Source organism: Suillus plorans (genome assembly GCF_016647745.1).
Source record: "Suillus plorans strain S12 chromosome Unknown HD556scaffold_18, whole genome shotgun sequence".
Taxonomy (NCBI): Eukaryota; Fungi; Basidiomycota; class Agaricomycetes; order Boletales; family Suillaceae; genus Suillus; species Suillus plorans.
This window is the reverse complement of record NW_024537402.1, coordinates 527742-541997: the sequence shown is the minus strand read 5'-3', so window position 1 is coordinate 541997 and position 14256 is coordinate 527742. Positions and strand designations below refer to the sequence as shown.

The 14256-nt window shown below is 46.9% G+C and overlaps 6 protein-coding genes across 6 annotated transcripts; 3 read left to right on the top strand and 3 right to left on the bottom strand.

The window, feature by feature from the left end:
- Positions 1 to 58: 58 nt before the first annotated feature.
- HD556DRAFT_284802 (DEAD H helicase) lies at positions 59 to 5124 on the bottom strand. Its single transcript, XM_041310142.1, has 30 exons — positions 4906 to 5124; positions 4836 to 4844; positions 4767 to 4775; positions 4623 to 4717; positions 4541 to 4573; positions 4258 to 4488; positions 4160 to 4207; positions 3866 to 4113; positions 3649 to 3815; positions 3528 to 3593; positions 3362 to 3476; positions 3279 to 3316; positions 3182 to 3228; positions 3062 to 3127; positions 2958 to 3010; positions 2824 to 2903; positions 2588 to 2776; positions 2509 to 2529; positions 2376 to 2454; positions 2305 to 2318; positions 2118 to 2258; positions 1782 to 2062; positions 1568 to 1736; positions 1489 to 1515; positions 1370 to 1443; positions 1115 to 1317; positions 739 to 1060; positions 625 to 683; positions 505 to 573; positions 59 to 456 (listed from the first exon to the last, which is right to left on the bottom strand). The coding sequence occupies exons 1-30, from the start codon at positions 5026 to 5028 to the stop codon at positions 260 to 262; spliced, it is 3273 nt and encodes a 1090-aa protein (XP_041162134.1). The 5' UTR covers positions 5029 to 5124; the 3' UTR covers positions 59 to 259.
- A 70-nt stretch (positions 5125 to 5194) lies between these two features.
- Positions 5195 to 5935, top strand: HD556DRAFT_284539 (uncharacterized protein). The gene is made up of 2 exons (XM_041310140.1): positions 5195 to 5571; positions 5862 to 5935. Exon 1 carries the CDS (start codon positions 5288 to 5290, stop codon positions 5549 to 5551), a length of 264 nt encoding a protein of 87 aa, XP_041162133.1. The 5' UTR covers positions 5195 to 5287; the 3' UTR covers positions 5552 to 5571; positions 5862 to 5935.
- Positions 5936 to 6732: 797 nt separating this feature from the next.
- HD556DRAFT_1234202 (GMC oxidoreductase-domain-containing protein) lies at positions 6733 to 9361 on the top strand (the record flags this gene model as incomplete). Its single annotated transcript, XM_041297650.1, has 15 exons — positions 6733 to 6769; positions 6830 to 7081; positions 7136 to 7227; positions 7280 to 7459; positions 7563 to 7690; positions 7750 to 7976; positions 8024 to 8113; positions 8171 to 8219; positions 8268 to 8405; positions 8456 to 8519; positions 8573 to 8661; positions 8720 to 8943; positions 8992 to 9011; positions 9071 to 9193; positions 9242 to 9361. 15 exons carry the CDS (start codon positions 6733 to 6735, stop codon positions 9359 to 9361), a joined length of 1833 nt encoding a protein of 610 aa, XP_041162132.1.
- Positions 9362 to 9747: 386 nt separating this feature from the next.
- HD556DRAFT_1234334 (Alpha/Beta hydrolase protein) lies at positions 9748 to 11080 on the bottom strand (the record flags this gene model as incomplete). The annotated part of the gene is made up of 7 exons (XM_041297658.1): positions 9748 to 10089; positions 10145 to 10274; positions 10327 to 10352; positions 10400 to 10488; positions 10541 to 10650; positions 10708 to 10833; positions 10890 to 11080. 7 exons carry the CDS (start codon positions 11078 to 11080, stop codon positions 9748 to 9750), a joined length of 1014 nt encoding a protein of 337 aa, XP_041162131.1.
- A 367-nt stretch (positions 11081 to 11447) lies between these two features.
- HD556DRAFT_284510 (uncharacterized protein) lies at positions 11448 to 12840 on the top strand. Its single transcript, XM_041310139.1, has one exon. The coding sequence runs from the start codon at positions 11685 to 11687 to the stop codon at positions 12684 to 12686; it is 1002 nt and encodes a 333-aa protein (XP_041162130.1). The 5' UTR covers positions 11448 to 11684; the 3' UTR covers positions 12687 to 12840.
- On the bottom strand, positions 12760 to 14195 carry HD556DRAFT_284149 (nucleophile aminohydrolase). Its single transcript, XM_041310138.1, has 9 exons — positions 14055 to 14195; positions 13962 to 13999; positions 13867 to 13908; positions 13686 to 13812; positions 13508 to 13632; positions 13326 to 13451; positions 13093 to 13269; positions 12978 to 13038; positions 12760 to 12921 (listed from the first exon to the last, which is right to left on the bottom strand). Exons 1-9 carry the CDS (start codon positions 14074 to 14076, stop codon positions 12833 to 12835), a joined length of 807 nt encoding a protein of 268 aa, XP_041162129.1. The 5' UTR covers positions 14077 to 14195; the 3' UTR covers positions 12760 to 12832.
- Positions 14196 to 14256: the final 61 nt, after the last annotated feature.

Here is a 14256-nt window from a genome sequence, read left to right as displayed (position 1 = left end):
AGAGTCCCCGACTGCCGACGTTAATGGAAGAAGGGCTCTTGCGATCGGCTTCCCATCTCCCTGGTGAGACTAGTCAAGATGGACATCTAGAAGTTGGAGAACATCATAATATGTAGAATCCCATGGTACTAGCGGAACCCAAAATTAAAGAAGACTAATTTATGTTTAATTCAATGAACACAAAACATGCCAGGAACAAGCGAGTCGGGGGCTGGCGCTAGCGCCGTTACAATATTATGCTGGTGCATTGGAACTTAATCTAAGCCGGTTCCACTTGAACGCCGTCCAATGGTCGAATATACGTCGCTTCAACAATAGTCTCGGATCCTTGCGAACCGAATTGTGTAGCAACACTGTCGGCATCGATGTCAAGGTTCAATAATGCCTTCAAAATCAAGAGCGCCCCCATCTTTGAGGCAACGACATTTCCTTCCGAACAAGTAGCGCTATGAATGCCTGTGAAGATGATCAGTAACGAGAATGAATCTTTAGAAATAGACTTGCATTTGTCACAACCATCCTTGCATGAACAGGTTTCCACCATGTCGTGTGCCTGTTGCAAAACTTCGCCGCCTGCGATATCACTATGAGAACTAAGGCGATTCATGGGGACAGTATGCTCACTGTGATCAAATGCCTGGGCAGACACGCTACCTTTCCGAGATGCATCATACAATATCAGCCTATACTCTGACGTGAGTGAACTGATGGTACTTGGTAATGAGCAAGCAGATATACCTAGCGGGACGCTTCCGTTGCGACTCCTCTTTATTATATTCTTTCTCTGCTGCCTTACATTCTGTCCGCAAGTCGGGAGAAAGAGCAAAACGATTCATCCATGCATGCGATGCAGAATGGATGGCTTCCGCAAGGTTGAAATGTTTTTCCTTCAGTAATCCAAGTAAATCTTTGGGCACATCGAACCAGAGTCCGGTGACTTGTCTTTCGTACGGTGGCGTATCAACGTCGACGACATCGAGTACCTTGTTACCCCTAAATAGCGACTTCGAGATCGACAGAATATCAGCCAACGTCCACACGCACCTAATTTTCCTGAAGCCTGTGGAATACAATATCAAGCAATGAGCTTTTCACGTCATGGGATTGAACGTACCAAATACAACAGTCGTCACATCGACCCCTGTGCGGGCAATGAACATTGTTATTGTCCCTGAGATGATCCACTCACTTCCAAAATATGCTTTATGTGGCGACCTCGCAATCTCTTTGATTCGATGCGTTTGCATGGCATCCACATTCCTGTTGGTCCAGTCAAGGTGGTGAATTATGTAACGAGGAAGTACTTGCGTGTAGTCTCTGCAGTGTGCCTTCATAAATTGTTATGGCGGGAAATGGGATATGAACGCACCTTGGCTTAGTGATCCAGTTGACATCTGCCCTCACAAGTCTAGCTACTTTTGTATCATGACTGACTTCTTTAACCTATGCGACAGTCAGGGGTGGCTGTGATATCTAATCAGTGCTTACAACAAATGTCAATCCTTGATGCATGAACTGAAGACAAGCATCAGAGTGTGATCTCATAAAAGGAGATAGGATTGCGCACCACTCCGCCCTCATATAGCTCGAAGATAGCCCTTGAAAGCTCGATCTCTTCTATGATTCTTGGTAGCCCGACTTTCGTCACATCGATGACGGTGTACTTATCGTCATCCGCGCCACGAATTGAGATATGCTTGGCTGGATAGGGGAGAAACTTCGGGTGCGGGTGATACCTATGCGAGGTTAGCAGTAGACCCAGGTATGAAGCAGAAAACTACCATCCGTCTTTGTCTTTTCGTAGCTTTGAATCGCACAATTCGCCTAGCGAGGCACCGAAGTAAAAGGCATCATCCTTGGACAAAGGCATTTCATGAGCAGCACATTGCAAGTGAGCCTCAATGACTACTTTGCTCTCAATATCGACGGTCAGGTCATCCATAGGCTGATTATAGAGTTTGTCCGGGAATTTGACGTAGTTTCTGTCTATAGGGAGGTCTTCAGCTACCAATACAGCCAGTGAATCGCGGGATCTCCGCCCAGCACGACCAGCCTGCTGCCGCTACAGATCCAATAGATTAGCATGGCGGTCACGGATATTTCTGAGAGGCACTGACAAAGTTGGCAATGCCAAATGGAAAACCAAGCATGATGACAGCGTCCAAAACACCGATGTCTACACCAAGCTCAAGAGCATTAGTTGCAACAATACCAAGTAAGTGTCCCGAAAAAGCTTCATATTCAATGCGACGCCGATCCTGCGAGTCCCTAAGAACTACGTCGCCTAAAGTGTACAACACTGACCTCCTGAGAGTATCCTAATAATGGAATGTAATTAGTTGCAAGTTAATCAGATGCTCCAAACAAACACTGACCTCCTCTGTAAGGCATGACCTTCGCAAGAACGTCTAGGCGCCCCTCGGCGCTAAGTCGTTGGCGCAGAGCTTTCATCGCCTTCGGTCAACATCAATCCCAAGTCAACTCAAAGTTAAGTGTCATTCTGCTCACCAGCTCGCATGCTCTTCGAATCTGAATTTTTTTAAGTTAGGCCACTGAAGCCCAATTAAGTCTGGATTATGGCACGGACCTTGCAGAATAAAATGACTCGAACACCACGTATCATCAAAAATATCATGAGGTTGATGGCCTCCCACGTTGGGCCGGATTGTCCGAGTTTTGCAACCCCAGAATCCATATCTTTAACATTGAAAGGATCCCAAACTAAGTAGTCTTTCTTTCCAGATGGAGCTCCATCCTCAACAATTTCTTCCACGTCCTGCAAGAGATTTCAGAAGAGGCACAATGAGAAGCATAAGAGCATACTTCGACCCCGAACAGACGTTTCATATGCTGACTTGGCTTCGAGATGGTAGCACTGCATGACACAAAGACAACTCGCTGGTCTGACAAAGATTTGGTCAACAAAAACATGAAAGACTCAGCGACCTGGAACATACTCCCTACAGCTGCACAGATCCTGCGGAAACGGCGGATGATCTGAGCAACATGACTTGGGAGTTTTCATGAGACTGGAATGAAATGGTGCACCCATAAATCTCACCTCCCAAACAAATTGGAATAGTAATGCAGTTCATCGACCGCTACCAGTTTAATGTTCTTTATGAAGCTTAGAATACATGTCAATGTCAGCGTCAAGTTAAAAAAACACACAACAGCTCACGTCCGCCAAAGCTCCTCGTGAGGTAAAATAGAGGCGTGCAGCATGTCCTTGATAGCATTGTCAACAAGCTCCACGATACATGTTTACGCGTACGCACAAAGTTGGTAAAGATGACGGATGCCGTCTCCCGAATGGCTGGAGAAATTACTAATTGTCACGCGCAGAATGTAGCAGGCTTACTTCTCCGGTGATCTTGTGGGGTGTCTCCATCATACGTTGCTACCTTGATGTGCTGCAGTCCGGGGCAGGCACACAGTAACTGTTCCAGCGCAGTACGCTGATCCTGAGCTAAAGCCTGAAAAAAGTATCATGAAATGCGAGCATCATTATACAATTGAGGACAAACCTTGGTGGGGTATATGAGTATGGCTGTAGCATTAGAATTTTCTTCTAGAAACTTTAGTAAAGGAACCTGAATCCAACTTTCTTCAGTTCAGGATTTCCAGAAGCGGTTCCACAGAAAGCACCTGATATATCACACTTTTTCCGGACGCAGTACTGGTCGAAACAATGACATGCTTCCTCTGCACAATAGCGTTGATGGCAGCCGCTTGATGGTAATACAGTGATGTTATATTTCGCGACTCTCGCAACGCTTGTTGTATCGTATGCGAAAGAGGCTCAGCCAGCAATCCTGCGTACACGTTATCAGAAATAAGAATTACCCACAAAGAATCTTGCTACCTTCGATAGCTACCTTCTCCTTGAATGTCCGCCGGTCGACAATTTGATTTTTATACCATTGTTGTTTTTGGATCTCAAGTAGTATATTGTCAATAGAGGGCCGATCTTCGGGTTCGGGAATTATCAGATTTTGAGACTCGTTAGCAAGCAGGGCTTTCTTTGCAGAAGGGTTTACAGGGATGTGGTCTCTTGCTGCTGCTTGAAGCAGATCCGTGGACACTTCTCCCTCTGGAGTAGCCTTCATAAGCCTATTTTAGGAGTCAACAATAGCAAAAACAACGCGCGTATGCATACTCGACGACGGCATCTTTAAATCGCTGGTTTCGTTTATCAACCAAATTACTGGTTTTGCGTCAGTATGTATTCCATTACACCCAAACAACAAGGATCACCCTGATTTGGGGGTTCTAAAGTTCTCTGCAAATTCTAGGACGAGGACATGTTCTTCCTCTTCATGACCTGGGAGTCGATAGCCCAATGGTGTGTCAATGGCAAGAGATTGTGGGTGTAGCATGAAGTTAGGACTGTTTGAGCGCTTATTCTGTTGAGAAACCGTCTCTCCATGTATTCGGAGGTCACTGCGAGGAATATAAGCAAACTCGACGACATCCGGGAGAAGGGCTCTGTGATGGATGATTGTAATTACTCTGTTGAATGATAGTCGTGTCCACTTACTTGAGTTCGGCTACTTTAGACAGTTCAAGTGGTCTGTAGTCGTGTTTGCTTAACTATCACGACTTTTGGGGAGCAAACGAACCTTTTCAGAAGACCTTCGGCGGAGGAACGAATCATAGGAAATGTGGTTGCAATGTGTCTGTGGGAAGATACAAACGCAAGAACTGTATTCAATGCCTAATGTCTCATATGAGTGTATCTCAGACATGCGCATACTGTAACTCGCCTTGAATATCTGTAGTGACATGAAGACTCAAAACGCGTCAGAAGGAACGGGTTGGTTGGATTGGCATACCTTGAACAACTTCAGGTTGCGTCCCACGATACTTAGCGGAAGAGTTCATCTATATAAGTACTCAACTCACATCTTGGAAATACTCAGGCCATTCTAATGTTTCTTTCTCCTTGTCCTGGTTCCTAGTACTTGTCGCACTTGAAACCTTCTGCCTTTTTGATGCTCCTTTGGTCGAGCTCGCAGAGCGCTTCATAGTTGCAAGAGCCAGTGATACAACGTTGAACTATAATTCAAAAGTGTTCAAGTCTGCCTCCTAGTCACGAGCTGAGAGTAAGACAAGTTTCTATCACGGCGCGTCCCTAAACGCGTGACATCACAAATTGCCTTGTATTTGTCACGCTTAAATTCTCCCAGTGACCAGTCACGCTCGCTTTTCTGCGGCGAGCACCAAGTAAGTTTGAAGTAAGTCGGAATCCCTACACTGAATAGAATTGACAATTCAATTGTATCAGATGTCCACTATAGTGCATACTCTCCGAGTCGTTCCAAAGATTTCTATAAAGCCGGGAAGTAAAGTTCTCCCGCCACCGCTCACAAACCAAAATGAGCGTGCATTCAAAGAGCCTCTGCTCCGGATTATGGCTCGCAGGCAACAAGAAGCGGGTGATATATGGCCACCAAATTTGCGCATAGAGCCGCATGTCACGAAGACAGCTATTGGCAAAGCGCCGAAGGAGATCCGCGTTCAGCTGAAGAGATTGTTGAAGGAACGGTGAACATGGCATGGATGTATCATGTAAGTGGTACAAGTTTTTCTGCTCTCTTCTCACCTTATACATGTATCGTTATTACAGTACGCGCATACCTTTTCCGGCATGTCAAACATGTTCAACGTTATGATTGGCTACTGTAACTTCAAAATTTCATTGCTTAATGTAAATATAATCGTAGCGCTGTTGACGCGCCAATTCCTGACTCCGCCGGGTCTAATTTTCCTCTTTGCAGTTTCTTGTCATTTTTCAACACTCGTTTGCGCTCATGACAAGACCTGCAACATCTGTCCTAGGAGCTAACCGCTTTGTCCAGAGATTTCCTGTTCTGTGAAAAGTTACACTCGTGCACTTCTTCTCTTTGACCTGACACCAATTCTCCCCAACTATGTACGGTCCGCCTTTGAACCTCCCGTTATTCGTTCTTCAATGCTTAATGTTGCCAATCACCATCAAGCTGCGGGTCTTTCTCTTTTCTGCATGCTATTGAGTGCTATCGCTGTTATATTTTACGATACTTACTCGTAGGCTCTCTGGTCTGTGCATCGGCTTGTCCTTTCGCGCAGTATGCGATGTTCGTCTGCAAAGTCCCGTGCTGCATCGCACGCGACCTTGACGAGTGTTGTTGTCCGCTGCATGCGATTGCGCTACTTTATTACCCTGATCCGTTGTGCTTCGAATCCCCTGAAAACTCATGTTCTCGGCTTTCGTGACGCGTGATCTTTCATTGAGCACACGTGACCGTTGTTGTTCGTGCACTGAGCTATTTGCACTGTGCAGGTTGTGTGGAGTTTGACGGCGAGTTGATTGTGGTGACTCACAACAAGGGGTCCGTGTCATTGCCTCTTCTTCTCTTTCAGGCATTCAATCATACCCACTGCTCTGTGCTGCGTCGGCTTCTGACCGATGTTCTGATGTGTTTTTTGCATCCATGGATCGTTTCCCTGCTTGTTTCCAGCACAGCCTCGCCGTCATCACAATATTTGAGCGATTTGGCGCTGTGTCGGTGGATGTTCTGGGTATGAACGCGGGAAAGCGTTGAATGTATCACAATAGCGTAATAAATCTAAGTCCGCGTCACGTCAACTCGCCTTCTACACTAACGCCTTGAACACGTACTCTCTTCAGTGAGGGATATAATTTGAATACACTGCTGACAATTATTTTCCCGCTTGATGCACCCTTCGATGCCCATATCAGAATTTGATATTATCTTTGCTGGGGGTGAGTGATACATCTCGCATTGTAGTGATTATCTTGACAGAACGTTGTATCACGGTTCAGGCGGTACCACAGCTTGTGTTGTTGCAGGCCGCCTGGCTGCATGGGATCCTTCGCTTAGTATCTTAATTCTCGAAGGGGGCCAACACACGCTCGATCAAGCTGCGCATGTGCAGCCTTACCGGTATACAAGCCATCAGGCGCCTACGAGTACCACCATGACATTCAACGTTGGAAATCCAAGTCCACGTCTCAACGGCCGTGCTCCGATCGTTCCGTGCGCACATTGCATTGGTGGAGGCTCGAGTGTGAATGGTTCGTAGCGTTCTTGCACTGAACAGCATGACTCTGATACGTTGACTCGGTCAGCTATGTTTTACACTCGTGCGCCTGCCTCAGATTTTGATGACTGGGGAACCGAAGGGTGGGAATCTAAGAGCTTGATCCCCCTCATGAAGAAGGTCCTCGATTGAATCGTCTTTATATTTCTCAAGCTGAACTACTATCGCTTAGCTGGAGACATATGAGGTGCAGCCTGATCGCCCAACCCACGGGTACAGTGGACCTATCAAAGTGTCCTCTGGTGGATACAAACTAGGTGCCAGCGAAGAGTTCATCCATGTTGGCACAACGTATCACAAGAGGCAACGCGTCGAAGATACTGATGATTTAGAAACATGTAACACATACAGTGTGCGCCTCACGAATTTCTTTCTGTGGAGTCTGCTCACGAGATCCATTTCAGCCATGGGCGAAGTGAGCTTGTGCTGTCATCTATTGTAAATTGGGCTCATAGATGAGAAGGTACATCGACGGGACAACTGGAAGACGTTCTGATGCGGCCCACCACTACGTCTACAACCAAGCTCACAATGCAAATTTGCAAATATGGGTTGGCAAGCGCGTGAAGCGCGTAATATTCCAGTGAGCGTTGTACATTCAAGTTGGATTGCAACCTTGCCGATATCTTGTTTGAATAAAAGAGATAAGCGTGCCGTAGGTGTCGAGTTCACCAGCGACCTTGTGTCTTGCCCAGGTGCGGGTCACTCATCAAGCATCGTGAGAGCATCAAAGCTTGTTGTTATCTCTGCTGGGGCATTCGGTTCGCCAGCCATCCTCGAGAGGTCTGGGATCGGTGCCGAAACTATTCTGAAGCGGTGCAATATCGAGCAGCTGGTGGACTTGCCTGGCGTCGGAGAAAATTATCGAGGTCCGAGTTCAATCATTTATTTCATGATGTCAACTTAGGGTTAAGAGATCACAACGGTGTCTTTGTTCCATACTTTGCTGCTGACGAAGCTATCACTATGGACTCCCTCTGGCTTGGGAAGGAGAGTGTTGTCCAGAGTAAGCATGTTCTCGCTATATCCCTGGTCCCTTTTAAGCGCCCGGGAAATGTTTTAGAAAACCTGGCGCAATGGAAAATTGATGGCAAGTCACTTATTGCCCAAAAGTTGGTACAAAACCTTCAGTGCTAGTGATGTACTAATTAGCATCTCAGTGGCAGCGATGCAAAAATCAAATGGCGTCCTGATGACGACGAACTGAAAGCTATGGGTTCAGCCTTTCAACCACGTTGGAAAGAATTCTTCCAGGACCGCCCAGATAAGGCCGTTGCAATATTTGCCCTTTGTGCAGGGTATGCACATTATTTTGCTTTGATATCGCACGAATGCTCACAATAACCAGAACCGCTGGGTTACGCTTGCGTATGCTTCCTCCTCGCAATTACATGGTTGCCTGCTGTTTTACAGTACTACCCCCATATCTACTACCCCGTGATTTTTGTTCTGAATTTTCCAACAGCTGTACCCCGTGTCTGCCGGAAGCGTTCATATCAAATTGAACGAGAACGGCCAGGAAGGAATCGACTTCGATACAGGTTACCTGGATGAGTGAGTCGGCAATTTCAACTCACTGATGTGAGTTATGTGACCACGACAACTCGCACAGTCCAACCGATATTGTACCTCTTAACTTTGGGTACAAAAGGATGCGCGAAATTCTTCGACGCATGCCTTCATACAGAGGTGAAGTCCGCGCTGGCCATCCCCATTTCCCAACGGGAAGCGCTGCAGTCTGCGGAGAAACGACCGGACCAGTGGACTTGAATGCGCCTGACTTAATCTACACAGCAGAGGATGACGAGGCAATCGATCGATATCATCGTGGCCGCAGTATGTCGCATCCCTACCGTTATGTTAAAATACTGACTTGATACTCAGTGCAAACGACATGGCATTCGGTATGTACAGCTGAAACTTTCATGCTTTCACATGAGGTACCTGAGCCTTGCACGTGTAGCTCGGAACTTGCGCCATGAAGCCGAGGGCAGATCAAGGGGTCATCGACTCTCGGCTAAACGTGTACGGCGTGACAAACCTCAAAGTTGCGGACATGTCTATTGCGCCGGAAAATGTTGGCACGGTGAGTACTATCGGGGATCATTGACATGCAGTCTAACCGTCACTCTAGAACACATATTCGACAGCGCTACTCATTGGGGAGAAGGCTGCGATGATCATTGCCGATGACCTGGGTATTGAATGCAGATCCAGTGAGTTGTCGTGGAAAAGTCCTCGATCGCGTCTGTGATTAGTAGGCGTCTTCGCAGAAGTGGTCATGAGCATGTACTTTATGCGTCGATCACTGACACGCAATCAGCACGTATCTCAAAATCTTGAGGACGGTAATTGGATTGCAAATTCTGGTAATAATATATTAGAGCAGCCTCAATATCAGGTGCTGCATAGCAATACGACCAAGTTGCCTGCACATATGAACTGTACCATTCACAGCCGTAGCTGGCAATTCCTGCAAAAACTTCTTGATACACCGTTGGAAGGTTCCTTCTTCATGGCTGCCAGATATTCACCCACCATCTGGCATCAACAATCTACTGTCAGATGATACATCAATAACTGGTCTCAGGGGAAATATAGGTATAGACAGCACATATGGTAACACAGTATGGCAATAATTCAATTCATGTCTATAGTAGCGACTGCAATTGACAGCCTCCCTTCTTCAAATGTCTTCTCCAGGAGCTCATTGAGTCTTGTCGTCCACTGCGCCGAGATTCCATGTCCAGTCCCTTCCCACCAATGAAACTCGGCCTCAGGCATATGACGATGTAGATGGCGACTGTTAGAACTGCGTATTACGTGATCCTGGTCGCCTGTCAGGATGAGAACTTTAGGTATCGATGAGGATATCTTGCGTAACCGTGCAGGCGAGACATAGTGGGTGAGCCCCGCATACATCTGCGACAAAGCACCCAAAGGTGTTTGTGGTCGGGTGATCTTCAGACGCCGATGGTAAAACTGAAAGGAAATAAAGTCAGCCACTAACGTGCCATGAACGTATCACCATACTGACAGCAGATTGAACTTCTAAGTTAGTCCGTCCCTCTGGGTCACCTTCAGCCTTCTTCTCTAGCCACGGCTGAGGATACAGCATATCCATTACGATGGGAACCTTTACGTCAGGATCACCCGTCATTAATAGCCTAAACATGAAAGGAATTAGCATGTGGACGTAGAGGGCGTATCATATCTAACCTTGTCATCGCCGTAGAACCTTTCAACTAGAAGAACTCAGTATAGATTTCATTAGTTAATAAAAAAGACCTACAGGTGGCACATTTAGCCAGAATTGACCACCTGCTGTGGTGACAATCAAGCTCAGGGAAGTTATTCTATCGGGTATACGATCCGCCAGCTCTTGGGATACGGTGTAGGAGCCACAAATCGATTTGAAAGACAATAATAATACCTTGTGCTATCATTCCGCCCATCGAGAGGCCTACAACATGAATGCTACGTTCCTCGGTCCATTTCAGATAGTCGAGCAATACTATGACGTCCTCGGCCATGCCGCTCGTTCTAGTATAATTCGAAAAGAATCAATACACATCAGGTAGAATCAAAGTAGAAACGCACGTGTATGGACCTCTCGGAGTCCCGCTCATACCCACACCACGATTGTCGAAGACTAGTACCGAGTACTGGGGAAGTCTGCTGAAGTGCTCGACCTGATATAACCATCCGAAGGATGTGCTATTAACACTACAAATGTTTTAGCAAACCTGTAGTAGTAAAGCCTTCAACTACATTGGACTCACCCCATTATAAAGACGATCTTCTCGGGTCCGGTGCCGTGCTGTTCATAGTACAAAGAGTGACTCTCAAGCGGACCTTCCTGGCTGCGTATTTGTGTTACAGGACAAAGACCTCTGCGAGTGCATGTGTCTGGGTCGAAAATTGTCTGATATTCGGGGCCCAAAACCTCAGGCTGGTCATGCGCTACTGACATGGTTGTTTGGAGCTAGTGTTATGACAGTACCCGTTACTTATTATTAGTTGGACTTGAGCAAAGAAAGGCCCACGAACTGAGAAATTGCCGTATCCATGATGCTACCGTGTCCTGCCAACACAGCAGTAGCTGCTATAGTCCGGTTCAGAAACATTTAATCCGGGGGTAATAATTACGGGCTCAGGTATTTTGCCGCATCACTGCCGCACTGGCCATGTACTGATCAAAAATCATATGTAAGACAACCGTAGACATATTATATGGACCACTTGTTGTGTACGTAGTAGGCCCTACTCGTAGTGCGCCACGGATGTGGTACGATCAGTGGCAAAATCCTAACTTATAAGGGCCCGATAATTACTAATGATTCTGCTTGTGCGTGTTGTACACGTTGCCAGACGAGTCGATCCTAGGCTCACTTAGCACTGTGACCACTGTCAGCTCTTCTTTCTACTCTTTACAAGATATATCGTCCTCATCACAGCCCAAGACTTTCACGAATCTAATTTTAGCTTCCCTAATGACTCCAACGTCTGTCTCCGGGGGTAAGTCGTACGCTTACTACTAGAGCACTTGGTCTAAGCAGCACTTTTTAGCCCCAGCCATGATGCTGGCTGTGTTCCCATTTCTCGCAGTCGCAGGGGCTTACGTGGTCATGGTTTGGTGTCTCCACGGAAATGGCCTGGTTGAAAAGATACACGCAGGATGTGGCGTGCCAGTAGAGGGGGCATCATTCCCAACGCGTATCTCATACACCAATATCCCCCCTCTCGATTTCAACCTCTGCGTCGTCGTTACGTTTTACCATGGCTTAATGAACACCACCTACCGACCACTTCTAATACTCATGTCCACCACGCTTGCCGCAATTGCCATCATCCCTTTCGCAGAAGCCACTCGCGAATATCACCCTAAGCGGCTCAAGATACCTGCGACTATTGGCGTGATTTACCAGATCTGCAGCTCTGCAGCCGTCATGCCGATTTATTGGTTTGCCTTCGCGCTTACTGGTGGCACGACCCGTCGCAGCGATAGAATCAATCAAGGGAATGCAGAAGCACTTTTATTTGCCCTTATTGTTGGCTATGCTATCCCCACTGCTTGCATGGTGGTTCTTGAAGACCCAGTGGTGACTGCCATATGGCAGTTCTTCCCTGTGTACATGGCAATCGCCCAGTGGGCACACTCCAAAATCCGACCCCCCTCGCATCACACTGGGTCGGGATACGGCACTGTTCAAGCCATGTACTTGCTTGTATACGTCACTTCCGCTTATTTGCACGTTGCGCACGTCTGGCCTCTTTTCAACAGTCCAACACTCATCCAAAAGCTTATAATGCCCCCTACATCTCTTTTGGACCCGTCAAATTCTATCAGTGAAGGTGTTGCAGCGTTCCTGAAGTGGGACATAGTATTTACAGCGGGCTCGACCTTTCTGATAACGCTGTGGTTCGCCAGAAGTCTAACAGGCTTAGCGGTGCTGATTTTGTGGCATGTGTCGGCTACTTTCTTAGTGGGACCTGCAGCTGCAATCGCAGGAGTAATGATGTGGAGAGAAGCGACAATAAATGCACAGGCCATTGTCAAGGAAGAGAAAGCTCGATGATGGTTATCGCTAGGAGACCACACTCTGTATATAATCTTGAGTAGTTTTTTGAGAAAATGTTGTAGAATGCAGCAGATTTGAAAAGGCCCATGACGGGCTCACGGCAAAGGATGTAGATGGAATTGCACGAGAACATACGTATAACATTACTGTCCAGAAGACTGATCCGCCCGCGTTGCCATTGCTGCCTGCCCAGCGGCAGTCGCCGCCAGCCTGGACCGTTTCCTCTCGGCCTCTGATTACAGTAATCAGTGATCTTTAACATTCAAAATCAGCATGCAGAATACATACCTGCTTCTTTCTCCCGCTCAATCTCGGCAACAATTGCTTCGATCTCAGGTAGCTCCAAGTGCTATTAAGTTTGTCAGCGACCAATGAATAATGATAAAACAAGATGAAGTCGAACCGTGACTTTGCCATAACTTTCCATGACACTGATCTCGATATTTTTCGCTCCTGTCTGTACAACTTCGAGAAGACTTTTGACCGTCAGCTTTATGCTTTCTTCGCGAGTCATGCCATCTTTGTGATTTTTCTCAAGGAACTCGCGGACCGTTTTCGACGATCGACCAATTGCATTGGCCTACAAACAAGGTGGGCTATATCAGTCACGTACTATACAGTGGAGAATGTACCAACCTTCCATGCACTATAGATACCACTCGGCTCAGTCTGGTATAGTCTTGGTCGCGAATCATGTGGGTCAAACCCGATGATTAATGTTGAGATACCAAATGGTCGTACACCACCGGACTGTGTGTATTTCTGGGGGAGTATAGAAATGAGGATAAACTCCATGCCAACAACAATCGACTACTGACCTGCTGTATACCAGCAATGTGTCTTGTTATATACTCTACTGTGACGGGATCCTCTACGGTAAGTCGATGACTTTGACATTCTATCCGCGCTTTATCGATGAGGACTCTGCCGTCCGCGGTCAAGCCTGCATGATGTGAGATCAAACGATGCGACCGAGCGGGGCATTCAGAAGCGTACCGGCAAATGCCAAGCAGATGTGGTCATCAAGCATTACAACCTTTCTAACGGTACGGGGATCTTGGAGTTGCAAGACGGATTTCTTTTCGACGCCAAGGACGACTACATCATTACCCCGAACACCGACCTACCAGATCGACAATGAGCGCCACCATTAAGCTAAACAACGTCAAAGTCTTACAGCACATGTTCCCTTGCGGACAGCTTCAAGGGCATACTCGACCTATAGAATAGATGGAGCAAAGATCACGGTCATTTAGACGCGACTTCACCGACCTGGAACAAGTGACCATCCGGAGAGAAGACAGTAAGTGCTGTACAGAGATCAGTAGTTGAGCTTGTCAGCTTCTGCAAATGTCAGAGACGCACCGCGATCGTATGACCTAGACATAGCTGCAAGCAAGTGGTGGATGTGATCTACAGAGGTGATACAAAGTCTTACTTATATGCTTGAACGCGCGTCGAGGCTGGCGTACGTTCGCTTAGTAAGCGGATCCATTTATATCGAAAACACGACCAACTCATTAACATTTAACCGCCAACAAGTTAAAGTGCAGTACTTACTTACTTG

Excerpts from the sequence above, each read along its gene's own strand:
- HD556DRAFT_284802 (XM_041310142.1), bottom strand. The coding sequence starts at position 5,028 with ATGAAGCGCTCTGCGAGCTCGACCAAAGGAGCATCAAAAAGGCAGAAG. Across the intron at positions 1,516-1,567 it reads AGCTATATGAGGGCGGAGTG|TTCATGCATCAAGGATTGAC; the intron begins GTGCGCAATCCT and ends GCTTGTCTTCAG. Across the intron at positions 1,444-1,488 it reads ATCAAGGATTGACATTTGTT|GTTAAAGAAGTCAGTCATGA; the intron begins GTAAGCACTGAT and ends ACTGTCGCATAG.
- HD556DRAFT_284539 (XM_041310140.1), top strand. The coding sequence starts at position 5,288 with ATGTCCACTATAGTGCATACTCTCCGAGTCGTTCCAAAGATTTCTATA.
- HD556DRAFT_284510 (XM_041310139.1), top strand. The coding sequence starts at position 11,685 with ATGATGCTGGCTGTGTTCCCATTTCTCGCAGTCGCAGGGGCTTACGTG.
- HD556DRAFT_284149 (XM_041310138.1), bottom strand. The coding sequence starts at position 14,076 with ATGTCTAGGTCATACGATCGCG. Across the intron at positions 14,000-14,054 it reads GTCTAGGTCATACGATCGCG|CACTTACTGTCTTCTCTCCG; the intron begins GTGCGTCTCTGA and ends ATCTCTGTACAG. Across the intron at positions 13,452-13,507 it reads ACATTGCTGGTATACAGCAG|AAATACACACAGTCCGGTGG; the intron begins GTCAGTAGTCGA and ends ATACTCCCCCAG.